Source organism: Crocodylus siamensis, chromosome 5, assembly GCF_052110815.1.
Source record: "Crocodylus siamensis isolate JL-2025a chromosome 5, ASM5211081v1, whole genome shotgun sequence".
Taxonomy (NCBI): Eukaryota; Metazoa; Chordata; order Crocodylia; family Crocodylidae; genus Crocodylus; species Crocodylus siamensis.
Genome location: NC_143399.1, coordinates 38558249 through 38585856, shown reverse-complemented (window position 1 = coordinate 38585856; position 27608 = coordinate 38558249). Strand labels below are relative to the sequence as shown.

General features: G+C 57.3%; 2 protein-coding genes across 3 annotated transcripts in view; one reads left to right on the top strand and one right to left on the bottom strand.

Moving 5' to 3' along the window:
- Positions 1 to 22338, top strand: part of BRSK1 (BR serine/threonine kinase 1) — a 30350-nt gene extending 8012 nt beyond the window's left edge. The window contains exons 5-20 of one of the 2 annotated variants that reach the window (XM_090047252.1): positions 3959 to 4099; positions 5190 to 5306; positions 5628 to 5661; positions 6107 to 6175; positions 7857 to 8003; positions 8162 to 8193; positions 8585 to 8749; positions 9090 to 9187; positions 9773 to 9923; positions 10398 to 10458; positions 11629 to 11836; positions 12178 to 12226; positions 15628 to 15751; positions 16201 to 16381; positions 17142 to 17231; positions 17727 to 22338. In XM_090047252.1, coding sequence (XP_089903378.1) covers positions 3959 to 4099; positions 5190 to 5306; positions 5628 to 5661; positions 6107 to 6175; positions 7857 to 8003; positions 8162 to 8193; positions 8585 to 8749; positions 9090 to 9187; positions 9773 to 9923; positions 10398 to 10458; positions 11629 to 11836; positions 12178 to 12226; positions 15628 to 15751; positions 16201 to 16381; positions 17142 to 17231; positions 17727 to 17893 — 1834 coding nt within the window. In that variant the 3' untranslated portion in view covers positions 17894 to 22338. Of the gene's footprint in view, positions 1 to 3958; positions 4100 to 5189; positions 5307 to 5627; positions 5662 to 6106; positions 6176 to 7856; positions 8004 to 8161; positions 8194 to 8584; positions 8750 to 9089; positions 9188 to 9772; positions 9924 to 10397; positions 10459 to 11406; positions 11837 to 12177; positions 12227 to 15627; positions 15752 to 16200; positions 16382 to 17141; positions 17232 to 17726 lie in introns of both variants that reach the window. The other variant, XM_090047251.1, reaches the window with a different exon arrangement.
- Positions 22339 to 22945: 607 nt separating this feature from the next.
- TMEM150B (transmembrane protein 150B) lies at positions 22946 to 26463 on the bottom strand. The gene is made up of 7 exons (XM_090049723.1): positions 26368 to 26463; positions 24965 to 25041; positions 24632 to 24691; positions 24444 to 24511; positions 24224 to 24351; positions 23802 to 23979; positions 22946 to 23589 (listed from the first exon to the last, which is right to left on the bottom strand). The coding sequence occupies exons 1-7, from the start codon at positions 26461 to 26463 to the stop codon at positions 23390 to 23392; spliced, it is 807 nt and encodes a 268-aa protein (XP_089905849.1). The 3' UTR covers positions 22946 to 23389.
- Between the last annotated feature and the right edge of the window lie 1145 nt (positions 26464 to 27608).

The following is a 27608-nucleotide window of genomic DNA, read 5'->3' as shown; positions in this document are numbered from 1 at the left end:
GGAGCTGACTGAGAGGGAGATGACAGAGGGTGGTGTTGAATTGAAGGGGCAGTTGGGTAGAAAGGAGGGCCCATACCTTATGGGGATCCTTGAGGACCAGCCTGGAGACCCATCTTAATGCAGTCATCAATGAGTGTGGTGCCAAGCATGGGAGAGGCTGAGGATTCGAGGCTGGGAGGCATTTTCAGCCCTAGGAGGATCAGAATATCCCACAGGGGATGTTCAGCAGCACTGAGAGGAGCCAGGCGGAACTGGTCTAGTGAGATACAAGCAGAGAGGAGCTCTGAGGCCAGCTAGAAGCATCCCAGGGGACTCCTGAAGAACGCAGAACAAACTGGGGTGAACTTGGCTGGGGGAATGGGGAGGAGAAGAATGGGAAGGTGGTGTCAATCTGTTGAGTAAAGGAGAGTCTAGCCTAGTCTCTCGGTGAGGCCAGGAACTGAACTGGATGGATCTTGATCTGTTCATGAGTCAGTTTGGTGCCATAGAGAGCTCTCTGCTCTGTGCTGACCCCAAGCTGGCTCTAGTTCTGGAGGGCGGTATCCTGCTCTGGCAGAGTTCTGGGTGGGAGGGAAATCCAGAAGAGACACCTGAATCCCAGGACTTGCATTCTGGGTCTGTGACAACGGGGCTGAAGGACAGACCTTGTTGAGAACTTTCTCCTGCCAGCAGATGGCTGCAAAGTGACTAGAACAGAGCTCTAGAATGGTTTGGAGAGGGTTCAGTGTTGGGGAAACTGGTCACACTGCCAGAGGGTGGTGGTTGGTTACAGTGAAGGTAGGAGATGGCCATTGCTCTAAAGGACTCTGGGGAAATGCTAAGGGAACTCTAGAAGGGCACAAGAAGGGGGCTCTAGAACTGAGTGCTGGAGGTGGGGGGGTGAGGGGAAGAACTCTAGAATTGAGGTGCTGGATCCAAGGGGAGCACCTAGGGAGCTCTAGAATTGGAGGGCAGGGCATGAGGGGGCTGGGAGAGGGAGTCTAGAATAGGGGTACTGACCTGGGGTCTAGAAGCAGAGCTCTAGAACTGGAATGCTGAAGATGAGGTGATCACAAGGGAGTTCCAAAATGGGGTGCTGGCCACAGGGGGAGCCAGAAGGGAGCTCTAGAATCAGGGGTAGGGGAGTAGGGGGAGCTCTAGAATGGCGTGCGGCGAGGGCTGTAGAGTGGGGTCTGGAAGGGAGGTAGTGGTTGAGAAGGAATCTAGAGGATGGTTCTAAAATGGCAGTGCCAGGTGTGTGCGGGGGGTGGGGGCTGGGGTGTCCCTCACACCATCTGCAGGCCAGATCTGGCCTAGGGAAGTGGCGTGTCTGGCCTGTGGGGCTTCTCTTAAACTGGATGACCTGCCTCCAGTTGTGGACATGGGGCTTCTTGCCATGGGAGGCATGTGAAGGGGTAACACCTGCTCTTACTAACTGCCAAATTTCTGGGTTTTGGTCAGTGTTAGGGGCACAGATCAGCAGGGAGCAGGCAGGGGTGGTGTGAGCCTCCCATGCTGGCCACACCAATACAGTGCCTCTGGGGGTTGTGGTAAGAAGCCTCAGAGGCCGGATCCAGCCTGCCAGCTCATCTAAGTTTGACACTGTGGTCTAGGGCCAACCTTTTTCGGTAGGAGTGCCATGAATTAGCCCCACACCTTCCCTGAGTGCCACTCCAATCCCCTTCCCCTGCCTGGTATGCTGCTGTGCTTTCTACTCCCCGTCTGGAATTCTTCTCTGCTTTCTGTTCACTTTGTTGCCCTGCTTTCTACTCCCTACCCTGTGCTTCCTGTCCAGTCAGCTTCTCTGTGTTCTGCTCCAAGCCCCTTGCTTCCTGCCCAATCTGCTTCTCAGCTTTTTGCTTCCTGCCCTATATTCCCTGCTTGATATGGTGCTCTGGTCTCTGCCCTGTCCTCCCTGCCTGATCTACTACTCTGCTTCCTGCTCCCTGCCCTGTGCTTTCTGTCAAATCTGCTACTGTACTGTCTGCTTCCTGCCACAGTGCTGCATACCCCCTCCCCGGGCTTCCGTGTACCACACACACAGGCTGCCTGTGCCCCTTGTGGCATGAATGCCACAGGTTGGCCACCCCTGGTAGGGGCACTGGTGCAGGGGGCTCTAGAATGGGGGTGTTGAGGCACAATGGTCTAGCAGGAGGTTTGGCACTCAGAGGGTGCAGTATGTGATCGAGAGGTGGGGGGCAGGGGGCAGGGCCCAGCATAAGGCATGGGCTCAGGGGAACTGAAGCAGAGATCTAGGGCAAGGCACTGGGCTCTGGATGGAGTGTGCGGCCCATGAGGTTCCTGGAGATAGGAGGGGGATGTCAGGGGAAAAGGCCCCTATTCCAGGATTGGGGGCTGGGAGGAGGGTCTACAATAGGGGCAGAAGGTGTGTTGAGGCAGGGGGTGCTAGGAACAGGTGGTCTCTGCCTGTATGCTGGGAGGTTGTAGGCCAGTGTCTGTGTGTGTCCTGTGTCACAGAGTTGGATTGGGGTGTATCCATGTATGTGTGTGTGTGACCATGTGTCTGTGTGCATGACGGGTGGAGATGGGTGTGTGTGTGTGTTGTGGGGAAAGAAGGTGTCCATGTGTGAAACCTGATGTATGCTAGAGGTGACTGTGGTGTGTGAGTGGTGGGGGAAGGTGTGTGGAATGTGTGGTGAGAGCATGTGAGTGTAGTACATGACAGTGCACAGGTGACTGGTAGGGAGGCATGGGGGAGCACATGCTCCCCCTGAGATTGGCTCCCAAAAGTGGGGCAGTTTTTTTGCCACATGGGCTGGTGGTATGTGTGGGTGGGCACTAAGTGGTGGCACAGAAATATAAGAGTGCATATGGGGCTTTTGGCCCATCCCCGGGCCCACCCACAAATTGCGCCCCCTCAGACTCAGGAGGCACCCGTCACCTGTGTGACAATGACACATGGTGTGTGCCTGTGCCTTGGGGGAACCATGCGTGTGTGTGTATTCAGACAGGCAGTACATGTGCACATGTGTGTATGTATATCCATGTGTGTATTAGGGGGAAAGAGACAGGTTTCTCCGTGTGTAGTTTGTGTGTGCTACAAGTGAATGTGGTGTGTGAGTGTTAGGGAAGGTGTGGGAGCATGCATGGTGGGTAGGTGTGATAGAAGGGTGTAATGGCAATAGGTGGCATATACCTGTGTGTTGAGGGCACAGTGTCTGGATGTAGGTGTGTGTATTCAGACAGTCAGTATACATATGTGAGTGTATGTATGTCCACATGTATGTTGGGGGGATACTGTGTCTGTGCCTATGCATGTCTATGTGTGTTTATGCATATGTGGCTGCCTGTGTCTGCGTATGTGTATGTGCTGGGGCTGGCAGTGTGTGTGCGCGTGTGTGTGCGCGCGTGTGCATGTGTGTGTGTGTGTTCACGTGTTGGCAGGAGATGGTGCCTATGTGTGTGTGTCTGTCTGTTGGTGTGCATCTGCGTGTGTGCTTGGGCAGACAGTGCATGTCCTCATGTGCCCGTGTGTGTGTGTGTGTGTGTGTGTGTGTGTCCGTGTGTGTGTTCCTAGCCGGCTGTGCAGGGTGTCAGGCTGTGCCAGGCGGCTGCCACCTCACACACAGGCTGCCTTTGTCATAGTCTGGCTGTCACACAGCTGGCTGAGGTGGCCCCTGGGAGGACAGACAGGGTTAGAGAGTGGCCACAAGGGTGATACTGGGACAGAACCCCCCATAGCCCCAGGGCAGCCCTGAGAGCTGGGGGAGAGAACCACCTGCTGAGTGCTCCGCTTCCTGCAGCACAGCACCCCAGCCAAGTCCCCTACCCTGAACCCCACAGCACTGTGGTCTCCCATCCAAACCCATGGTGTAATGGGCTGGGGGTTGGCAGGGGCTATGGCATGAAGGGAGGAACCTAGCTGTTCAAGTCACAGGGCTCTGAGAGGCTATGACTTTTCCTCTTGATCCCTTCCCCTCTCCTGCCTGTGACTGTGGCCCCCTCCCACCTCCTGCAGATACCTAGTGCTGGAGCATGTGTCGGGAGGGGAGCTCTTCGACTACCTGGTGAAGAAGGGACGTCTTACCCCCAAGGAGGCGCGCAAGTTCTTCCGACAGATTGTCTCTGCCCTGGACTTTTGCCACAGCTACTCCATATGGTGAGCAAGAGCCTGGGACTTGGCCATGGCCACAGAGACCTCCCCAGACAGAGATCCCAGCCATGAAGTCCCTGCCCCTCCCCCATCCACAAAGACTCCTCCCCTTGTCATGGAGACCCCAACCACAGAGATGCCATCCCCAGCCATAAAGACCCTGGCCACAGAGAAGCCACCCCTAGCCACAGAGACCCCGCCTCAGCCAAACTGGGGGTGTTAATGGGGTCTCCCAACCCATTGGGGGGTGACAGAGTTGGGGGTTCCCCCCTGCGGGAGTCTCAGAGTGGAGGGCACCCAACTTGGGGGTGTCAAGGCAGGTCTTCTATCCCATTGAAGTGTCAAGGTTGGGGGCTTCCGCACTTGGAGGCGTCTCAGAACAGGGGGGAGTGATCCCAAACCCAGCAGAGGTCTCAGGGTGTGTAAAGGGCTTCCAAGTGCCCCCAGCCATGGACACTCGGGCCACAGAGGCCCCACCCCTAGCCATGGAGACCCTGACCACAGAGACCCTATCCCCATCCATGGAGACAGTGGCCACAGAGACCCCATTCCTAGCCAGCCTGGGGGGACAATGGGGTCTTCCAACCCATTGGGGGATGTCAGGGTTGGGGGCTTCTGTTCTTGGGGGAGTCTTTGAGCCCCCAGGCATGGAGACCCCCTAGCCCATGCCCCCAGCTATGGAGAAGCCCCATCCTTAGCACTGTTTACCAGGCCCCATGTCTCCCCAAAGTCCTTTTGCCCCCTCTACCAGCCACAGAGTCACCTGCTTCCCCCCTTCCCCACCAGTCTGGTGCTCTTCCCCAACCAGCCACACAGCTTTCCTGAGCAGCATGTAAGCTGGGACCCTCTTATAGTCCAGCACTTCCCCAACCCCAAGCCTCCCAACTCAACTCCAGCTTTGAGAGGGCTCCGGCAGTAGGGCCTTTATCCCATCACTCAGTGTGTACAGAGCGAGTGCATTCACAGTCACCACCTGCTGCAGGGTCAGGGCCTGTTCTCCCCCACAAACTTGTGTGGGTCCATCCAGGGTCCCTGATCCCGACCCATTGGGGTCCCTCTGCCCTCCACTTCCTTGCCCCTTCCCTGCACCCTACAGCCACCGAGATCTGAAGCCAGAGAACCTGTTGCTGGACGAGAAGAACAACATCCGCATTGCTGACTTCGGCATGGCCTCCCTGCAGGTCGGCGACAACCTCCTGGAGACCAGCTGTGGGTGAGCCTGTGGGGCCAGGCTGTGTGAGGGTGCCAGGACCTGGGGGAAGGGTGGAGGGGCCTGAGAAGGGGACAGGGGGGTGGGGGGAGGCACTGTCAATTTGTGTTTCCCTACTGTACCCCCTGACCGGCATGGGCTGGGGACTGCGTGTCAGCTGGGAAGGGATGTGAGGAGGGCTCGGACTAAGGATCGGGACCCTTGTGTGTGTGGCTGTGCTGCCCCTCGGGACTGAGCTTCCGTTTCACTCTGTCTCTCCCTCTGTCTGTCTGTCTTTCTCTCTCTTTCTCTTCCTGCCCCCCCACTCCCATTGCTGGCCCTAAGGTCTCCCCACTATGCATGTCCCGAGGTGATCAAGGTAAGTGACTCACCCCAGAAGGCCCCAGCGGGTCGGTATCTTCCTTTGTCCCCTGTCTAGCTTGGCATCCCTCCAGCCCCCTATTTTCCCCCAGGTCCCTCCTCGCCTCCCCTGGATCAGACTCCCAGGTCTGGCTGGTCCATATCCACCCCCACCCCCCAGCCTCCCTGGGTCAGATGTACTGACCTTTCTAGCCTGCTGTTTCCCCCAGAGCAGACTCACAGGCATGTGCAATCAGACACCCTCCTCTACCGTGCCTTGAATTGGACCCTACCATGTCCTTGTAGCCCAGTCCCCCTGCTCCCTGCCTTCATGGATCAGCCCCACAGGCCTGTCTAGTCGGTACCCCCACTTCCCTGCTGTCTCACATCAAGCCCGTGGGCCTGTCTCACCTGCTACTCCCTTTGCCTGCCTGGTGCTAACTCCTCTCTGGTCTCTGGCGCAGGGGGAGAAGTATGATGGGCGCCGTGCTGACATGTGGAGCTGTGGGGTCATCCTCTTCGCCCTGTTGGTGGTGAGACATTAACCCCCACCCCAGAGGCACCCCCCACCACACACCTGCCCAGCCCCCTGCATACCCTATGGATACCCCAGGGAAAGAGATCCCCCCCTCCAGGGGCAATGTGTAGGGGGTGCACATGGGTGCACATACACCCCCTTAGCATGGTGGTGTACTCCTTACAAAAAGGCGCTGCGGGCAGTCACCGCTTGCCACCCCGCCACTGACACCGCTGATGGCATCTGTGGGTGGTCCATGATCCTTGCTGGCTGCTACTGATGCTGCTGGCAGCGGCTCTGGGTGGTCGCTGACCCCTGGTCAGCACTCACCTGGACCCCACTCCTCTCCCCCGTGACAGTGCCAGTGGCATCTGTGGGAGCTCTCCCGTTTATTGCCGCCGTGCTCCTGCCACCACCATGCCCTCCCAGCTGCTGGGGGCATGCATTGCTCATGCCTCCTTCCACACCCCTATAGCCTGCCCCCCACATGATACCCACTGCAGACTGTTGTACATGAGCATACACCCTGCAGACCTCACCATCGAACCCCATTGCCCCCCGACAACATCTTGCAGGCTGTACCACAGACCATCCCCACTTAATCCCCTCTCACATGCATCCCCTACAGACTGTCCTCCCACAGGCCCCCTACCCAAGCCCTCTTACCCCCCTCACCACCAACTCCCCCACCCAACCTATATATATTATCCCACATACTATCACAGACTATCCCTCTGCAGATACCCTCATCTGATCCCTCCTCCACAACCCCCACCCCCCTGCCACTGACTGCGTCACAGGCCTCTCCACACATGTGACCACCCCAAACCCCTGGGTATGGCCCCTTCACACACCCCAGATCCACCCCCCATCTGGCTATGCATGACTATTGCCACTGACTGTACCCCATCATAGCTGATCCCCTCACACCGCAGATGTCTCCCACACCCCCACAGCTACCTACACCCTTACAAACGGTCACACTTGACCCCTTCACCCTCCACAACCCGACACACCAGACCCCTTCAGAGCCTCCCATACAACCAACCTCCATGCCTTCCAGAGACATCCTTGGACACACACCCACCCCTAAACCTATCTCCCCACACTAGACTCCCACCCACAGACCCAATCCCCTCAGCCCCACATATCCAACTGCCTCAAACCCCACATCCCTCACCACTCCCCAGATCTCTGATATGACCATAGACCCTGGCAGACCGCTCCACACTCTCACCAACCCCCAATGACACTGAGCTCTTCATACACACCCCACCTACCCCCACACACTTTGTCATGTCACCCTGCCCCCCTCACAGAGCCCCCCCCAACCCCAGGCCCCACACTTACTAGCCCCAGGTCATTCTTTTTGTCCTGATATTTCCCCTGGGTTAGGGCCCCTTGCAGGGGTCTCAGATTTGGAGGGTTCGCAAACTGAGGCGGTCAAGGGGGGGTCTCCCAGGCCATTTGTGTCAGAGTTGGGGGGCTACCACCACTCAAAGTGGGGGGCCCTCCACCTGAGGGGATTTGGGGGGGATCTTTCAACCTATTTAGGGGAGTATCAGAGTTGTGGTCTTCCACCCTTGGGGAGATCTCATAGAAGAGGGGGTTGCCCCTAAACCAATGGGGGTCCCAGGGTGTGTGGGGGGCTCCTAGGTCAGCCCGCCCTGAGGGCACCTCTCCCACACTGCCTGCAGGGGGCACTGCCCTTTGACGATGACAACCTGCGCCAGCTTCTGGAGAAGGTCAAGCGGGGGATCTTCCATATGCCCCACTTCATCCCGCCTGACTGCCAGAACCTGCTGCGTGGCATGATCGAGGTGGAGCCTGAGAAGCGCCTTAGCGTGAGTGTGGGGTCAGGGGTGGGGGTGATTGGCTTCTCCGGCCACAGCTGCGGGTGCTGTGGATGCTGGGGGTGGGAAAAAGAACTGTCTGACTGGGGTGGGGAGAAGATAGAGGGACCCTGGCTGGCTGGGTGTGACACTGTCTCCTCTCTCGGCAGCTGGAGCAGATCCAGAAGCATCCCTGGTTCCTGTGAGTAGCCAATGCAGCCCCTCCCACCCTCTCCCCATACCCTGGGGCCACAGGGGTTGGGTGGGGGGCAGCTGTTCTCCCCCAGTTAGCTCCATGGGTCCAGCTACTCCAGTACCCTCTGCCTGCCCCAGCCCAGTATCACTGCCTCACTCCAGCACTCTCAGCCTTCTTCTCTCCCTCTATGCCTGGTGCTGAGTCGATGCCCTTCAGCTGAACACTTCTGTCTGGGGACCTGCCAACATTCATACCCCAATCTCCACCCCCTGTGGGACCCGCACCCTCAGCCTCCCTCCACAGGGAAGGGAGGGAGAGTTTCACCCAGGTGATTGGCAGCAGCAGCAGTAGTAAGGCCATTACCCAGGGGGCAGGGCTGATACCAGGTCTGCTACAGGGGGGGCAAGAATGAGCCAGAGCCGGAGCAGCCAGTGCCACGGAAGGTGGCCATCGGACGAATCCACTCGGCCAGTGAGCTGGACCCAGATGTCCTGGAGAGCATGCACTCATTGGGCTGCTTTCGGGATCGTGTCCGCCTCCAGCAGGAGCTGCAGATTGAGGGGTACGATGGGTGTCAGGGAGAGCCCAGGCAGGGCAGGGAGATGGGGCAAAGATGGGCATGGGGACATATGCAGGAAGTGGGCACACGTTTTGGGGAGGGAAGATGGGGAGAGGGCAGGGGGAGAGGGCAGGAGGGAGAGTTTAGTGGGGAGTGAAGATATCAGCAAGGAAGGACTAGATAGGGACAAGGGGCAGAGATAGAAGGGAGAGGAGATTGGGGGATGGAAAGAAGTGTCATGGGATACAGGAATGCGGGAGGGGGAAGTGCTAACAGCAGGGTCCCCCCACCCCCTTGCCCCCAGCCTGCTTCCTCCAGCTCTGACTTGTCCTGGGCCCCACAGGGAGAACCAGGAGAAGATGATCTACTACCTGCTGCTGGATCGCAAGGAGCGCTACCCAAGCTGTGAGGATGAGGATTTGCCCCCCCGTAATGACATTGGTGAGCCCCGGGGACACCTTTCTCCATCTCAGACCAGCCAGGTCCCAGGGATGGGGGGGGATTCTGCAGCACCAGCCTTCACCCCAGAGGTGGCTGCATCTCAACACCAGTGGGGCAGTGAGGGGATACATAACCCATCATCTAATGTTCTCCTACTCCAGAACTGGCTGCCTCTGTGTGGGGTGAGGGATCCCCAGATAAACAGCCCCCAGTGCACTGTGCCCCAGAGCAGCTGTATCTCATCACTGAGAGAGGCTCCATCACTCAACACGCCCCACCCAAGAACCAGCTGCATCTCAGCACTAGAGAGATTCCACGTATAACATCACTCAGCACACCCTATCCCAGAGGCAGCTGCATCTCAGCACCGAGAGAGTCTATAACCTATCCCTCAATACACCCAACCCCAGAGCCAGCCACATCTCAGCACTGGGAGAGGCTGCACATATAACCCATCTGTCAACATGCTCCACCCCAGAGGTAGCTGCATCTCAGCACTGGCGGAGAGGTCCCTATTGTCACCAGCCCCCAGTGTGCCCCACCCAGAGGAACATCTGCCCTGATGCCCCCATGCCACCCTTGCAGACCCTCCACGGAAACGGGTTGACTCCCCAATGCTGAACCGCCATGGGAAGCGGCGGCCAGAGCGCAAGTCTATGGAGGTCCTGAGTGTCACGGATGGGGGCTCCCCTGTGCCAGCCCGGCGGGCCATCGAGATGGCCCAGCACAGTCAGAGGTGAGTGGACACAGCATTGGGGGTGGGGCATCACCATCCCAGCCTGGTCCAGGGGTTAGAACCTGCGGGAAGGTCCTTGTTTCCCCTGGCACCATGAGCTGCTGTGTCTGACCACTAGCTAGGCATTGGCATCAGGGGTGCTGTCCTCCCTGCTTCCCCCCAGGCTGGCATGCAGAGGAACCATGCTCTTTTCCACACCTCCACTTCTCTCCTCCCTTCCCCCAGCTATACCAATCTCTACAGCCTGGGTTTAGAGGCCGTTCCCCCTCCCAGCCTTTCAGTCTGCTGGAACCACCATCTTAGTCCCCACTTTGCTTGGGAGTGGGGTTCTCCAAAGGGTTTGGGTGGGGGGCTCCCTGTGTCCATAGGAGGTCTGTGCTGCCCCCTCTGCTGGCCCTGTGTGTCCTAAACCCCAGCCTGCCCCTGGCTGAGGGGATTCCCTGAGCTGGGCCTGACTCATCTCTGTGCCCCCAGGTCTCGCTCTGTCAGCGGTGCCTCCACTGGCCTCTCCTCCAGCCCACTCAGCAGCCCCAGGGTGAGTGCCTCCAGCCACAGGTGGGGGGCAGGGAGGAGGGGGCTGGGGGTGGGATAGCTAAGATTAAGGTGAGTAGAGCAGAGATAGTGGTGGGGGCTCTGGGGAGGCTAAGATGCATGGGGGTTTTGCGGGGAGGTCACAGCTAGGGGAGGGATTCTGGGGGAGTTTGTGGACTCTGCAGCCTCATTTCACCTCATTTCGCTCTCACGGGGGAGCGGGGGCAGAGGCTTCCAGGTTGGCGTTGCTTTATGAGTAGGTCTGGGGCAGGAGTAGAAGGGGCTGGGGCAGGGCTGTGGAACTGTCCTGAGGTGGGATCTGGGATCTCAGGCTGGCTGAGAGAGGCTGGGGGTCCAGAGCAGAAGGGATCTGTGTGCGAAGAAATGAATGTGTGGGGGGAGGCGGGGGAGCTAGGAGGAGAAGATGGGAAGCGAGGTTCACTGATGGAGGCTGGGGGTTTAGGGTGGGAGGGATATCAGGAGATCTGGGAGGCCAGCAGGACCCAAGATGGGGCCAGGGGAGCTGGGAGAGGTCAGAGGCAGGGGGTGAAGGGTTAGTATATGTGGTGAGGGTTCGGCGGGGGAGGTCCTGAGGGGCTGGGGGTCAATATAGCCAAGGATCTCTGCCAGGTGGGTCAGAGGGCTGGGTTTCTTGGGGGTTTGGATATAGCCAGTGTTGCGGGGGTTAGTGTAGCTGGGGGAGGGGGTCCAGAGGCCTGGGGCTGGCTGGAGTTGCAGACATTAGGGATGGGGGGGGTCCTTAGCTAGAGGAGACCCAGGGGGCTCTGGGGGGGTGGTGTCTCAGGATAGTGAGGCTCTGGGGTGGGGGGATTTAACCTTAGGGGAGCACCGCGGTCACGCTCAGCCCATCTCATCACTCTCCCCCCACCCCCCCTCCCCCCGGGGGGGCCCCCTCTGTCACTCCTTCCCTCCCTCCCTCCTCCCTCCGCAGAGTCCCGTCTTCTGCTCCCCGCCCCCGACGCCGGAGCCGGGCCCCCCCCCTGGCCCGCCGAAGACCCAGACGCTGCCGGCCAAGGGGAGCCTGGCCCGTGGCACCCCCCCACTGCAGAGCCGCCGCTCAGCCCCTGGCCCCCTGCCGCCCCCTGCTTCCCCGCCCCCTGCCCCTCGCTTCCATTTCCCTCCGACTAAACCCGCCCCCCCCTCTGTCCCGCAGGTCACCCCCCACCCCTCCCCCCGCGGCAGCCCCCTCCCCACCCCGCTGGGCACCCCCGTGCATACGCCCAAGGAGAGCCCCACTGGCACCCCTGGGGGCACGCCCCCCTCCAGCCCCGGCGTGGCCGGTGTGGCCTGGAAAACACGGCTCAACTCCATCAAGAACAGCTTCTTGGGGTCCCCCCGCTTCCATCGCCGGAAACTCCAAGGTGAGGGGGCTGGGGAGCACTGGGGGGTTGTGGAGGGGCTGCAGGGGCTGGATCCTGCCACAGGGGACAGGAGTAGGTATGCTAGGCATGGGGGAGGGACATAGTATGGGCACTAAGGTCAGTCATGGGGGCTCGAAGTGATGGCTTTTGACATGGAGGAGGTGGCAAGTGATGTAGAGGCTGGTTACTCCAGGCATTATGGAGGCAACTGAGAGTGCTGGGCATGACCATGGGGAGGGACACTGGGCTGGCAGGGAGGTGGCTGGGGGTTGTGCCATAGGTGGCAGGGGCAGGTGTGTGGCTGGGTGGAACCATGGCACTGATGCTGTCTGTCCCTGCAGTCCCCACACCAGAGGAGATGTCGAGCCTGACGCCGGAATCATCCCCAGAGTGAGTACAAGGCCTCTGCCTCCCACCCCCATGGGGGCACTGGCCCTGCCCCCCAACTCTCATTGGACCCCAACTCTGCTCACATGCCCATGAATGCCCCATCCTCACAGGTTCTAGCTCTGCCCCCCATGCTGGCCCTTTCTGGGATGGACGGATCTAGGATTTTGGAAAGGGGGCTGTAGATGATGTGGTGCATCATTGGCTATAACACAACACACCTTTTCTTTGGTTGGAGAGAAACTAGAGGCTTTACTAATGTGCTAGGGGGCTAGTGCTATATTATTTCATTTAAGGTCAAAGCAAAAAACAAATACAATTATTGGAATGTGCACTGATTTGCTAGGGGGTGTATATATATGTGGTAGACAACCATTGATTCCTCTGGGCCATGGTGTAAGCATGAGAGATCACCTAGAATTTCGAGGCATATGTCTAGGCCAAAGTATGGAGTGAAGGCTGCCCAGACCTTCCACCCCTGCTTAACACCACTGAGACAGAATCCAAAGGCCATACTGAGTCTGGATGTTTGGTACCTTGATGGTTGTAGTCATGCGTGCATCCAGGACTTGAAACCAGGTCACCCATGTAGCAGACATTGATTCTACCACTGAACCACTACAGTAGGGTCCATATATATATATATATATATGTATGTACATATGTGTGTATATACATATATACACACACGTATATGTGTATGTGTGTGCATGCACGTGTGTGTGTATAACAAATAAATGTGTGTGTGTGTGTATATATATCTATGTATGGATAAGAAACGTGCATTTAACTATAATGATGACAGGACTCATGATACAATATTCTTTGACTATTTTTGCCGTGTTTGTAGTAATAGATATAGACATCTATATAGATAATAGTGGAAGTATAGATAACAGTGGATAATAGTGGAATAGTAAAATTATATACATAATAGTGGAACTATAACAGATATCTATATCTATTACAACAAACAGCAAAAATAGTCAAAGAATATTGTATCATGAGTCCTGTCATCATTATAGTTAAATTAGCATCTCTTATCCAGATTCATAAAACAAAAACCTAACTTTCTGGAGTTCCCTGATCATGCCTCCAATACTTCACTGTCAGTCAGTTCTACACCCAAGTTAATATGACCACTCCTGATTTAAGGTTTTAGCTAGATCTATGAAACCATTCTGCAGACTGTAAAATAAATGAGAGACATTACCAGGAATGTTGAATAGACAGCAAAACTGCAGAAGAAAGGAACATATGAATAGTAGAACATCAAGACTATTAAAAAGGAGAGAGGTTTGTTAACACGTGGAGTGGAGAGATAAGTAAGAATCAGGGAGATGGTAATGAGCAGAAATTCTGATTTTCTCTGATAAAAAAATTGCAAATTCTCTGGTTAAAAACCCCCAAATCTTCTATTAAAATGCAACGTCACCCTATATATAGGTATCAGTTGAACACAGTGTTTTATTGATATATTTACAATTTTAAAACAGTTTGGAAGCCTACCAATGCCTCAATCATTATAATAAAATAAATTCTAAGTGCCTATAAATTTTGGTATTTGATTTGGGGTATTTTATCATGGAAAATCAGAGCTCCCCCTGCCCCCTTTGCTCAACAGGACGCAGATCCAGGCCCTTCATTCCCACCCCCACAGCCTTCTGGCGCCCCTCACTTCCCCCCAGCCCTGCTGGAAGGCGCTCCCAACTGTCAGGGCTACCAGGCCAGGGACCTGGGTCCACAGTTCCCTGCCCCTCACAGCAGTGCCTGAGCCCTGGCAGTTGTTCACCAGAAACAGCAGCTGCTGTGGCGGAGAGGAGCCTGGTGCCGGCCTCCCCATCCCCGCTGGGTGGTATAGACAGAGTGGAACCTGTTGCAGGGTGTGGAGGTGCAGGCTGCCCACTGTGGGCTTGGGCTTCCCACCCTGCTGCCCTCCGCCAGTGCCTCCATGGCCCAGCAGGCAGGACCTGGTGCAGCAGGACAGAGTAGGGCAGGATGGGAAAGTTTGATGCCACCACTGGGAACTTTGCACCACCCTGCCTGCCCAGCAGCAGTGAGGGCCACAACTCAGTGCTGCTGCACCCACTGCTGGGCGGGAGGGGGCACCTCACTTAAGTGGTGCAGGGCTTGCAGTGTCATTGAGCTTCTGTGCCCGGCTCCACTGCACCAGGTCCCACCCACAGGACTGTGGCAGCCCTGGGGAGGGCAGCAGAGTAGGGAGCCTGAGCCCACAGTAGGCAGCCCACACCCACCCTGCGCACAAATCTGGTGGGTACGTGCCCCTCCTGCCCTCCTTGGAGTGCATACAATGGTGGGGAACCAGGCCCACCCCATGGATGAGCCACCCATAGCTCTGTTCTGCCCCCACCGGGGCCCTGAGGCTGCACATTGCAGCCCTGAACCTCAACACTGCTGGGGCTGGCAGCAGCCCCAGCTCCAGCCCTGCCTAACTCCCTCCCTTCCTCCCTTTGTCCTTATGGAGGCCTCAATCCCCCTCTCCCCGCAGCCAGACTTACCTGCAGGAGCTGCTCTCCAGGCTGCCTGGTGGCCATGCACATATGTAAGCGTGCAGGTGCATGTGGTCCCCCTGCCTAACCATTCTCCTCCTGCTCCCCCCAGTCCCTTGCAACCTGGATCTTCCAGCCTGCAGAGAGCTCTCTGCAAAAGTGCAAAATCTGCATGTTTCTATGTTAGAATGAAATTTACTAGGGCACCCCTTGGAGTAACTGGGAACAATGGCCACAAATTAAAGGAGAGCAAATTTAGGTTGGACATTAGGAAGAACTTCTTCACAGTAAGGGTTGCCAGAATCTGGAATGGGCTTCCAAGGGAGGTGGTGCTCTCCCCTACCTTGGGAGTCTTTAAAAGGAGACTGGACAAGCACCTAGCTGGGGTTGTCTGACCCCAGTGCTCTTTCCTGTCCAGAACAGGGGTTTGGACTCGATATGCTACTGAGGTCCTTTCCAACCCTAACATTTATGAATCTATGACTCTATGAAAAATCCACATTTCTCTCAGTTAAAAGGAAAAATACATTTTTTCCTGTTTTCCCATGGGAAATGGAAAATCCAGCTCCCTGATAATGAGCCGTGAAATCAATTTCCTTCCTCAGTGCTGCCTGCATAGAAATTTGCTGCAGTTCCCAAACCATTGGTTTTAAAGTTTGGGTGGAGCAGGAATCAAAGGGGTGGGGGTTTGACTGCACCCCACCTGGATCCACCCCTGCCCAGGCTCCTCTCTTTCCAATCCCACAACAAGCCCCAGCTCTGCCCTTGACACTGATCCCCTGAACTTGCACTCCCCCAGCACTGAGACCATGCCCTGCCCTCTACTACTAGCCCCTGCCCCAAGCCTCTGCCCTGTCCACATGTTACTTCTAGTACTAACCCTCTGTCCCACAGGCTGGCCAAGAAGTCCTGGTTTGGGAATTTCATGTCGCTGGACAAGGAGGAACAGATCTTTGTGGTGATCCGGGACAAGCCCCTCAGCTCCATCAAGGCTGACATTGTTCACGCCTTCCTCTCGGTACAGGGCTAGCGGGGTTCTGGGGTGGGGGTCAGTCCAGAGCAGGGGCAACCCAGTGATAAGAGCTGGCAAAGGGGATATGGGGTGGGGATGTACTGGGAGCAGGAGTTTTCAGGGTCAGGGCAGTGGCTAGTGGGGGCTCTGGAGTAGAGGCGTGAGTGCTGGGTTATGGACAGGGGCTCCAGAATGGGGATAGAGTTGTGGGGAAGGGGGTCAAAAAGGGAGGGTAGGAGCAGAGGTGGGGGTAGCTCTGGGGTAGAGGAGGGGATGGGATAGGGAAAGAGACTTCAGCATGGTGGGTCTGGGGGGTTCTGGGGCAGGGCCTGGGCTTGGAGATCATTGGTGAGGCACAGAGGGCCTCCGGAGGGCTGGGATGGGGGGGGTGGGCTCAGGGCAGGGCAAATGGGTGTCTCCGACATCTCCTGGGCTCACCCCCGTCTTCCCTTCAGATCCCCAGCCTGAGCCACAGCGTGGTGTCTCAGACCAGCTTCCGGGCTGAATACAAGGCATCAGGCGGCCCAGCCGTGTTCCAGAAGCCCGTCAAGTTCCAGGTGGACATCAGCTACTCAGAAGGCGCCGAGGCCCACAAGGATGGGGGACTCTACTCCGTCACCTTCACCCTCCTCTCAGGTGAGTGTGGGATGGGCTGGGGTGTGGGACACCCCCACAAGGCTTAGTGGGCGAGATGAGACCCCTCACTAGACCTCTAGGGACAGATAAGACCCTCAGCCCTGCTAGGGGAGATGAACAGGACCCCACAGAGCATGGACCCCCAAGGCTGTGCAGTGGGTGAGAGATGAGGCACACCATAGAACCCTTCAGGGCTAGGGGACCTAGGTGTGGCCCCATGTCACCCCCAGGACCCAGAACCGATATGCCTATAGGGGCATCCCTGGGGCTGAGCATTGGTACCCCACCAGGAGACTGAGAACAGGGAAGCCACAGGGCTGAGAGCTAGAGACCTACCCCTCCCTCTCTCCACCACCACTGAGCTCCCTATGGGGCTGGAGTCCCTGCTTGACTCCTCCAGCCTTGCTTTCTCCATACCCATCCCACACAGTGGCAATGCATAGGGGGTGCACAGGGGTGCTGAACCCAGTGCGGCGCACCCCCTGACAGGGCACGCTTCCTGCTTAGGCAATGGGCCGGGGGGAGGCAGGCGGGAGTGCCAGTGTCCTCTTTGTGGGCACTGGCCGGGGAGTGGGAGTGCCAGATGAAGTGCCGCAGCTGCTTTCAGAAGTGCCGTAGTCGCTTCCCGGTCGGTGAGATTGGCCATGAGGGACCATCCCCCCGTCAGCTGACTGGTTGCGGGGTGGGGGGGATGTGCGCCTCCCCAACTAAGGTAGCACCAGTCGCCCATGATCCCACATATGCCTTTTGACCCTTGCAGGTCCTAGCCGCCGGTTCAAGCGGGTCGTGGAAACGATCCAAGCTCAGCTGCTGAGCACGCATGACCAGCCCTCGGTGCAGGCCCTTGCTGGTGAGTCCAGGCACAGGGTAGGGGCCTGGCAGGGAGCTGTGGGCTGGGAGGGAGGGGCACTGGTGGAGCTGGGGGTTGTTTAGGGGAGCTGACAGGCAGTGGGTGAGGGTGAGTGGTAGCACTGGCAAGAGCAGCGGGTCAGGAGTGAGGGGCACCAAGGAGCTGTAGGGGGTGGTAGGGGGCTGTGGGGCGGGAGTGAGGGAAGCTTGCAGGCATGGTGAATCAGGAGTGAGGGGCATTGGTAAGGCACGAGGAGTGGTCTAGGTGGGCTGGCAGGGGCAATGGGTCAGGAGTGAGGGGCATCACGAGTCTGAGGGAGTCTGATGGGGCTGGCAGAGCCGATGGGTGGGGAGCAAGGAGCACTGTGGGGCTGCCAGGAGCTGGGAGCAGGGGCTCGACAGGGTCTGTGGGTGGGGAAAGGCACCAGTAGGGCTGGGGGCTGCAAGTCAGGAGCGAGGGGCACCAGCCTCTCAGTGCCCCCCATCCCTCCTACAGATGAGAAGAACGGGCAGCCCCGTGCACCCAGCACACCCACGCGCAGCTCCCATGCCTCACGGCGCTCGGAGCCAGACCTCCCCGACCAGCACCGCCGCGCCTCCTCCAGAGACAAGAAACTCATGTCATCCAATGGGACTCAGGCCACCCAGCCCCCACAGCCGTGACCCCTGAAGCATAGGGGGCCACATGGGGCTGGGGCGGGGGGGAGAGACCCCCCCAAGACATGCACTCTCGGGAGGAACCACACCCCCTTCTCCGAGCCCTGCCCGGGACATGGGATGGAGGCCGTGAAAGGGATGGATGGATCATACCCTGCCACCAAGATGGGCAGGGGGCACTGGCAGGGGAGTAGGTGTCTTTCACAGGGACCCCCCCCCCTTCATATATCCGGCCAGGAGCCGCTGTCGTAGCAGACAATACTGTGAACCTGTAAATATTTAAAACAAAAACCCATGCGCTGAAGAACAGAACGAAAAGGGATGTTAAAAGACAAAAACCTACCCACTGAGCCAACGGCCACCCATGGAAACCTGGATGGAGAAAGCAGGGATGAAGGAGGCGAGAGTGCCCCCCTCTGCTGGAGCCTGGGGCGGGGGGTAGCTGCTTGGCTGCAGGGGGCAAGCTGTGAATTTAATTTATTTATTTGTGGGGTGGGAGGTGAGGATGGACAGATGGATGGACAGGGCGGGGGGAAGGATGGATGGGCCCTGTGGGGATGGAGAGATCAATGGAGGGATTCCATATGGGGATGGATGGACAGAGGGTCCATGTGAGGATTAATGGGTGGAAAGGTTTGCCTGAGTATGAACAGATGGAGAGTCTATATGTGAACGGATGAAGGGAAGCTCAGTGTGTAGAGATGGATAGATGGTTTATGGGTGGATGGAGAGAGAGGTTCAAGTGGGGATGGACAGATGGAGGTCCATGTGAGAATGGATGGTTTGATGGGTGGGTCATGTAGGGACAGATGTAGATTGTGTGTGGATGGATGCATGGATCCTGTGGGGATGTATGAACAGACTGGATAGAAAGGTCCATGGAGGGGTGGATGGCTGGAGGGTCCGTGTGGGATGTATGAATATATGAATGGAGGGTCCTTGTGGGGTAGATAGATGAGTGTGGGGTTGGCTGGCTAGGTGGCCTTCTCTCTCCCCCTCCTCTTGGCTTCTCTCCTCCCCTTCTGTACCCTGACAGCCCCTCAGCCCTGGAGCTGTGTCTGAACCCTGCTCCGTCCCTTCCCTCTGTGAGCCTGCCTGAATCAGCCATTGGGGTCACCTGCTCATGACACTGCTTCTGTGGGACCCACCTGGGGCTTTCCCCCTTTTCCCTTCGTATAAATGCTCTTAATCTCCTTCTGCCCCTCACACAATGTCATGTGGACACTAAAGCACCAGTCGGGGGCTTGTTCCAGCCTGGACTTCACAGCCAAATTTTGTCCCACTTCCCTTACTATGGGAACACTGTAACATCTGGTCGCCTGGCTGCCCAGAGCAGATGTGTTCTGCCCCCAGCTGGATTCAGACATCTGGTTGGGCCTTTCATGCTGTTTAGCAATGATAACCACAGACCCCTCCAGTCATGAGCTACTATTCTCAGCAATTCAAGAGCCCTTGGTTATTTTAAACAAGCTGACCAAAATTAAAACCATGCCTTTTTGCAGTGAGGTCCCCTCAAAAGCAATGAAGAAGGAGTTATTTAATTCCAAGGACAAACCTCTCAGGCTTCTGTAGGGCTTTATCCATCCATTACAAGCTGCTCCTCAAAGGGTAGTCCATCCCTGCTGTGAGCCACATTGTGTCTCAGACGAGACTAGGTACCCATGTAGATGGGAACAGTCTGAGGAACCAGTTCAGATGGCTGAAGATCATTGCCTTGTGAGTTGATTGGAGGTTGGAGCAGGCTGCAGTGCAGGGATCATAACCATTGAGATGCCTAACCAGCCAGCTTGTTTTATCAGTTAGGAGGGAGATGGTCCATCTGGTTCATCTCTCCAGACTCCTTAAGGATCTCTAACCCCAACACAGGATGCTTAAATTAGGAGCACACAGGGCAGGTTTAATTCAGTTTAGCTTTGAATCAAGTCAGGTGAGCTGTCCTGATCAGTTCCTGTATAGAAGACTGGTTTGTAGCAGTGTGTATCACTCTTCCTAGCCCAGCCTCCCTGGCTTAGCAGCTTCTTCATGACTGGAAATTCCCTTAGTTCAGTTCCTCCAAACACCCCTGCCCAGACTGGGCCCCCACAGCCCTAGCTGCTTTGCCAACCTCCCTGTTCTAGGTTTCGTCTGAACTGGGATCCCAGACCTCCCACCCAGTGGTGGTGATTGAGATGTGGCCAGATTGAGATGTGTCTGTGCAATGGTAACCCAGTTGAATGTACCTCTTTCAGTCCCCCTGGAGGGGACAGAGTGGTGGTAAGAATCTGGATTTACTGCCAGACAGAGGAGTCACAAGAACCATTGGTTGAACTGGAAACCAGTTCAGTGCTGGCACTGGAAACTCTTTGTGCTTCTTTCCAGGGAGGGGCTTGTAGCTCTGCAAAGCAGGTGTGGATGCAGCTGTGTGGGGCTTCCACACACATACACACCCTCCTGGCACCACTCACTTCCTGTCAGGGTGAATTTGGGTACCAGGGTCCGTTTATACTTGATGCTTTCCAGAATCTGGTTTCAAGCCAGTTGCATGGAGGTTCAGTGTCAGATAAAGTAGGAACAAGGTTAGGGAAGGGGTGGGAGAGAGGCAAGACTTAGAGCTGAGGTTAACATGGTGTCACACCCATGTGTAGCCCAAAGGAGGCATTCTAGATGCATGAACCCTGTCATAACCCTTAGGGGTTTTAACAGAGGAGAGGGTATACGCTGTTACCTTGAGGGGTGTTAGTCCAAGGGGGCTAACAGGCCCTGTATGGACACTCCATCACACAGCACAGTTCAGCAGCTGGGAGCATCTACACTCAATTAATTTGCTCATTCCCCACCACCAGCCTGCCGGAGAGGAAAACAGAGGTATGAGGCCAGGTTGGAAGGGAAAGCCAGAACTGCAGTGTAGACAGGACCAGAACTAGGAGTAGGACATCAAGCAGCTTTCCAGCCTAGGGGTGTGGATGAAAGGAGGGTCAGAGCCCATCTAGCTCCATTGATGGGGGTATTTTTCCACTCCCAGAGTTACCCAGACTTGAAGTCAAGTTACCACCTCCTTCCACCAAACCAGGGGCACCCCAGCTCTGGGGGCAGTTAAGTTAGATCTTAGCCCTGCACCCTCTCTGCTGACTGTTGGGGTGGGGGTATGATCTTCCAACCCCACTATAACATCCCAGTTAAGGGGAGAGTGAGCAAGACCAGCAACATTTGGGTGTTTAGACCTGGCTAAGACCTGGTTGTTCCCTGTGTTAATGCCAGAAAGGCAGGAACCAGCTGTCCCAGCCCCTGGAGTTGAACTGGGTGAGTAGTGCTGTGTGTTGACGCATTCACTGTGGACTGGGAAGATGTTAGCCCTTCGGCTTCCCAGGCACTACTGGGAACAAAGGTGGCCCTTGATGGCAGGTTAATTGCTGGTTAGCACCAGGGAGGGCCTGGGGGACTCTCAGTCCTGGGCTGGGCACAGGAGATGAGTACTGAGATGCAGTTGAATTTGGGGTGGGGCATGTCAGAGGCTGTTTATACATGGACCCCTTGTCTGGCACTGAGATGCAGCCATCTCTGGGGATGAGAGGCCAATCCTAGGAAGCACTTATATCTGGTCTACATGAAGATCCTCCATGTGAAGATCCTTAGCCCAAGTCAGGAGAGGCGCCTGGTTCTTGGCCCCCTCCATCAGAAACCAGCCTCCCTTCTTGATCCAGATGAAGAGCATTCACACGGAGATGGGGAACTGGGCCCACAAAACAGGTTCAAACAGAGCCTGGGGTCTTGCACCTCATGGATGATGCAAGGGGTGGGGGGAATGGGTTTGACCCCCCCCCAACATTTAACCCCTCATTGTTCACGTGCTGCGTTTCTGTGGCTCCAGGACCTGTTGCCGATTGGTGTGACAAATTGCTTGGGTCTTAGGTTCCTTTGCTAGGTCAGGGGCCTTGGCTAGGACAGGAGCTGGCATGGGACAGAACCGGGGGGGTGGAGTGAGGAGTGCTGGAAAATGGGTCCCAGTCCCCCACAAGAGTTCTGAGCCTGGGAGGGGGGAGAAGATGGTGTGGGAGGAGGGAAGCAAAGGCCAAAACCTCCCACCCAGTGCTGAGGTGCAGCTGCCTCTGGGGTGGGGTGCACTGAGGGGGAGGAGGAGAGGGGGAGGACAGCACAGATCCCTTAAGGAACTGGGAAGGAGGGACCCCAGCAGGGGCTGCAGGTTGGGAGTGAGTGGCACCTGCACGCAACTCAGAAGGGATCCATCCAGGTTCCCCCTCACCCCATCTCACCCCACATCCCCCCAGGTTAGTTTTGGGGTGAGCTTGACCGCATGCTGGCGTGCCCAATCCTGAGAGAACTGTATCTACCCCCCTGCCCTATGCTGCCACCCCCTCCCTCCTGTCTGTCTCCCCATCTGTCTGACTGCCCCCATCTGTCCATCCACCCCCCCCCCTTCCCCACGTCTCTCTCTGGGGTCTCAATATGCTCTAAAAACAACAAAAAATACAAAAAATGAACGTAAAACCAATCTCCTGCCCCCCCGCTCCCGCCGTGGGGGCCTGGCTCAGTCTGTTCTCCCCCCACCACAGTCAGTCCCTTCAGGATCCTGCCTCTGTCAGACCTCTAATCCCACCCCCACCCCTGCTCTGGCCCCTATGCCGCCCCTACAAACTGAGGGCACCCAAGGGACCCCATGGCAGGTGCCGCTACTCCTAGAGGGTTGGGAGTGGGTGGGAAACAGGTCCCTTGCAGGCCTGCAGGGGGGTGGGGGGTGTTTATGAGGGCACTGCCTTTCCCAGCTAGGCACCCCCCACACCAGCTCTGCACCCTGTGGATGCCACTGCCACTCCCTGGCCTGTCCCCCATCCCAAGGCAGCAGGGGCCAGGAGTTAGAAATGTTTATTAGAGCCTCATCCTGGGGGGAGAACTCACAGCAGTGCTGGCGGGGGGGAATCTGTCCATGTGTTGGAGGATCCAGTCTGTGTGTTGGGGGTAGTTTAGTCTGTGGGAGGGGGGCAGGTGATCCAGTCCACATGGGAGGCATTGATCCAGCCTGTTGCGTGTGGGGAGATTATAGAGCTCATGTTGGGGTGATCCAGCTTGTGGAAAGGGATCCAGTCTGTGGCAGGGGCATGATCCAACGTGTGTGGCAGTGCTCCAATCCATGCTTATTAAGGGTGGGAGATCCAGCCCATGTGTGGGAGTAATCCAGTCTGTGTGGGGGGCATGATCCAACCTGTGTGGGAGGGTGATCCAGCCCTATGTGGGGAGGTGATCCAGCCCAGCAGGATCACAAGAGGCCCCTGTCTTTCCCCTCCAAGCAGTGGGTCTCAGACTAAGGTGAGAGGGGGAGGTGATTCCCCTGCTTGAGAGGGAAATGAAGACTGTCATCTCTACCCTGGCCATGGGTCAAGCTGGGCCCAGTACAGCCTGGATGACATGAAAGTAGCCTCAAGCCATACCCCCACCCCATCCATTGGAGGAGGAGTGTAAGGGGGGCCATGCCTTCTGCCCAGCAGGGGGCTCTAGCTGGGAAGGAGCTTAGAGTGCCAGGGCAGGGTTGGAGGCCGTCACCAGCTCGTGGGTGCGGGTGGGCATGGGGCGCTGCAGCTGCAGGGAGCAACCAGTGACGTGCCGGAACTCCACAGCAAAAAGCCCGAAGAGCAGGAAGAGGGTCATGGCCAAGGCCCACTCACAGCCTGCAGCCGCCGACCGCAGGCCCAGCACATGCAGGGTCACCACTGTGCCAACATCAAGGTGCCAATGTCACGTCGGGGACCCCAGCCCTGTGCTCCAGCCCTGCCCCACAGCTCTGGGCCCCCACAGCCCTGCTGGTGCCCCTCACTCCCAACCCACAGCTCCCTGCCCCCCCCAGCCCTGCCAGTGCCCCTTTCTCACAACCCATAGCCCCCTGCTCCCCAGCCCTATCAGTGCCCCTTGCTCAGAAGGATACTGGCCATGAGGAAAGCAGTGCTGCCTGTGCAGAGAAAGATCCTGATTGGTCCGATCCAGTTCCCGCCGTGCCGTGGCGTCACCCGATAGGTCAGGATAGCCTGGACCCAGAAGTACCCGACACCCACCGCAAAAGCCAGGAAGGCACCCACTAGATGGGTCTCCAGCTGGTTACTTTGCTGGGGTGGGCAGAGAGGCCAGGAGGAGCTGGGAAAGCTGCCCATGCTCAGCCCCTGCTCCCAGCATGGTGCCCTCTGTCCAGCTATCACCTCACATCACCCTGCCCAGCCCCTCTAGCCCCATCCTGCTCCCTCCAGCAGTCTCCCCCTCCACTCCATTCTAGGACTCCCCCCACAAAGTCCCCTCCCCATCTATCCCTGCAGAGCCCCCCACCCCCGGGCACTGCATCTTCCTGCCTCTCACCTGGAAGTTGCCCACGATGGAGGCACCCAGTGCACACAGCAGCCCCAGCACGAGCCCAGTGGTGTTCAGGGCACTGTGAGAGCCATACTCCCGTACCTGCTGGTACTTCAGGACCGAGATCCAGACCACTGGGTAAGGGGGTGGGGGCAGGTGCACAGATCAGCAGGGCAGACAGGCCTCTGCCCCGTGACCACCCCTGCCCCAGGCTGACATCACTTACCTACAAAAGCCCCCAAGTTGAGCACTTGACCAAAGATGCAGCTCTGGGGTGGGAAGGAGCCGCAGGTGCTAGGGGAAGAGGGAAGAGGCCATCAGCCACATATGCCCCCATGCCCTACACACAGCCCCAGGCCTGTGGGGAGGTCCCAGAGGGATCCAGGGGGCTGAGGACTGTTCTCCCCCACCTACCTTATATAGGGGAACACGACGGTGATATTCACGGACCCGTTGGCCACAGCCATGGCATACCTGTGAGGGGGATGGGGCAGAGGCCTTAAGCACGCATGCTATTGGGTGGGGGCCAGAGCCTAGTGGGCACAACCCCTACCCCACACCCATATTCACAACCAGTGAGTGTCTACCCTGGAGGGCACCCCCTGGAGGGGCAAGTTCCTAATCTAAGCTCCAGGAGGAAGAAGGGTGTGGTGACTGGAGTGGGGAGAGGAAGCCAGAAATCCTGGGTCCCAACTGAATGCTGGGGGGGGGGGGGAGGGGGGGGCAGGAAGCTCCTCCATTACTCACACGACCCAGAAGCCAATGGCAGCCCCCATAGCTAGCACCACGGGGAGCAGCGCCCAGATCGACATGGCCAAGGTCACCTGGGTTGGGGGGAGAAGAGAGATAATTAGACAGCCCCCCATCCCTTCATACTAAGTAGGGGGTCCCCAGTCCTGTAGGGGGGTTCATTATACATGGGGGACAGCCCTAGTCCTGCACCCCATATACTCCCCATCCCTTAGAGTTTAAAGTCACATGGCCTCTCAGGTGTTGGCTTTGGAGTCCTGATGGGGACCTATGTGCCACCTCTGAAAGAGAGGGAGCAAGGGGCATCTCCCAAGGTAGCCAGGCTGTAGGAGGCAAGTGGGATCAGGGCATCCAGTCAGGATGAGTTTGGACCAACTGATCTCTGCTGAGAGAGATCCAATGTGAGAAGAGCAAGGAGCCAGGACGCTTGGGCTCTAGCCCAGCCCTGGAAGGAAGGAAGGGGCTGTAGTGATTAGGATGGGGAGCGGAAGCCAGGACTCTTGGGTCCCATGCCAGAAGCCATCCACAGCTCCTTCCCCATCCCACTCCACCCCCATGGCAGCCAGATTTGGTTCTTTACTTACCTGCTTGGGGCAGCCCTCCTGTGCTGGGATGTCTCTGGTGCCGTCCTAACCCCAAAGCTTGCCCTGGGAAATCTCCTGCCCACCCCCCACCCACAAGTCCATGGTACAGCCAGGCTGGCTAGGGGCATACAGGCGCTTCCACCTAGCTCCTGCCAATGCCCCACCCCGATCAGAGAGCAGTTCCATTGCCAGCTGAGGCCAAAGGGCAGTATGACAAGGGCTAAAACAGGAAAGGACTTTTCCCTGGGCTGAATCCTTGCCCCCCAAAACTCCAGGAGTGCCCTAGGGGTCCCCTCTCCTCCCATCTGGTTGAGGTGTTTTGCCTGGCCCAAAGGGTAGGAGGACAAGCAGCACAGCATGGAGTGCTTCAGGAAACGGGAAAGCCAAGACATCTGCATTGCACTGCAGCTCCGGGAGGGGAGTGGGGTCTAGTACATAAGAGCTCAGGGGCTGGCAGCCAGGATGCCCGATCTCTGGGAGGTGAGCGGGGTCTGGTAGATAAGAGCTCAGAGGCAGGGAGACCAGATGCATGAGTTCTACCCAAGCTCTGGGAAGGAAAAAGGATCTGGTGCATAAGAGCAGGGAGTGAAGGTGGGGACTGGGAATCAGGCGGCCTGGGTCCTCTCCCATTTCTGGGAAGGCAGTGGAGTCTGATGGGTAAGCACAGAGTTGGTTGCAAGCCGTGATGCCGGGGTTCTTTCCCCACTGGGGACTAGTTTCTAGCACCCCCTGGAGGGGAAATGCACCACCCCCCATTGCCCTAAGCGCTGAGGCTAGGCCTACCCCACCCATAGAACACCCCTTCCTCCACCATACCTGGGTCTTGGCCTCACCCTGGCCCAGCCAGGCCCTGTCCCCGAGCCCAGGGTGCCTTGGCCATGGTGTCCGGCCCTCAGGGGGTTTGATCAGCATCTTGCCTGCCTGCTGCTTCCTTCTCTCACGGCCAAACGCCTACTGACGTGCTGGGACCTTGGCCTTGCCCAGAGGCGTAATATCCGCAGCCTGGCCAGGGGAATTCTGCAGTCAATGATGCCTGGCGGGGAGAGGAACTGACCTATTGATACCACTGTGCAGGGGCTGTGTGTGTAGGGAACACATGCCCAGCTCTGAGATGCAGCTGCCTCTGGGGTGGCACACGACAAGGGGATGTTGACCCAGGGTCCTATCAACACACAGCCGCTTCTGTTTCGACTCAAATCCCCTACAGCCCATGTTTAGTTCCATATAGCTTGCAAAAACATCCTGAGGTGTTTTGTCTGGAGAGGTGCTGTGAAACAAACCCGCTGCTTGGCACACACCCAGCGGATCCTTCCTGCTGGCACCTTTGTTGGCTTTATCTTTCTTTCCATGGCAAATCAAGGGCAGCAGGAGGTGATTACTGTAGGCCCTACACAAACACTGGCCCTGCCTTCGCCTGGGGAGGGTGTCAATAAAGCCTGACTGCCCTTGTCTGAACCTGTGACCTTATTTGCCCCTTGCAGTCCCTTCGTTTTGCCCCAGGCTGTTCTGATGCCCCAGTGACAGTCTGCAATGAGGAATTACTGTAGGTCCTAGAATAACACAGAACTTGCACCCGCCTCCTCCACCAGCAAAGAAAACACAAGGGAACCCCAGCTGGTCTCCGGAGTGGGTGGGAATTACGTGACAGTAAGTGACTGGCAGCTGTTTCAACCCATAGTTACGGGGGGGATTCTAACGGGGCGGGATGAGCAGTGACAAATACTCGGCCTGACCAATGGAAGAAGGAGGGTGCAGAGTAAAGGGGCCACTAAGGAACGGAATGGCGGGGTAAACCAAGTCGATCTCCAGTGAGAGCCAACCGACGGCGGCATGGTTTGAGTGGCTACCAATGGGGATTTAAAAAGGGCCGGGAGGCAATGAATTGACAGATGAATCGACCAATGAAAGGAGGACAATGCGGGTCTGGAGCCCAAAGGAGGTTGGCGGGCTAAATTGTGACAGCTAGGGGACTCAGTGGTAGTCTTTCCAGGGGTCCAATGGATAAACGAATGGTATCGAAGCCGGGCAGCGAGGCCCAAAGGCGCCGGAGGAGGGCA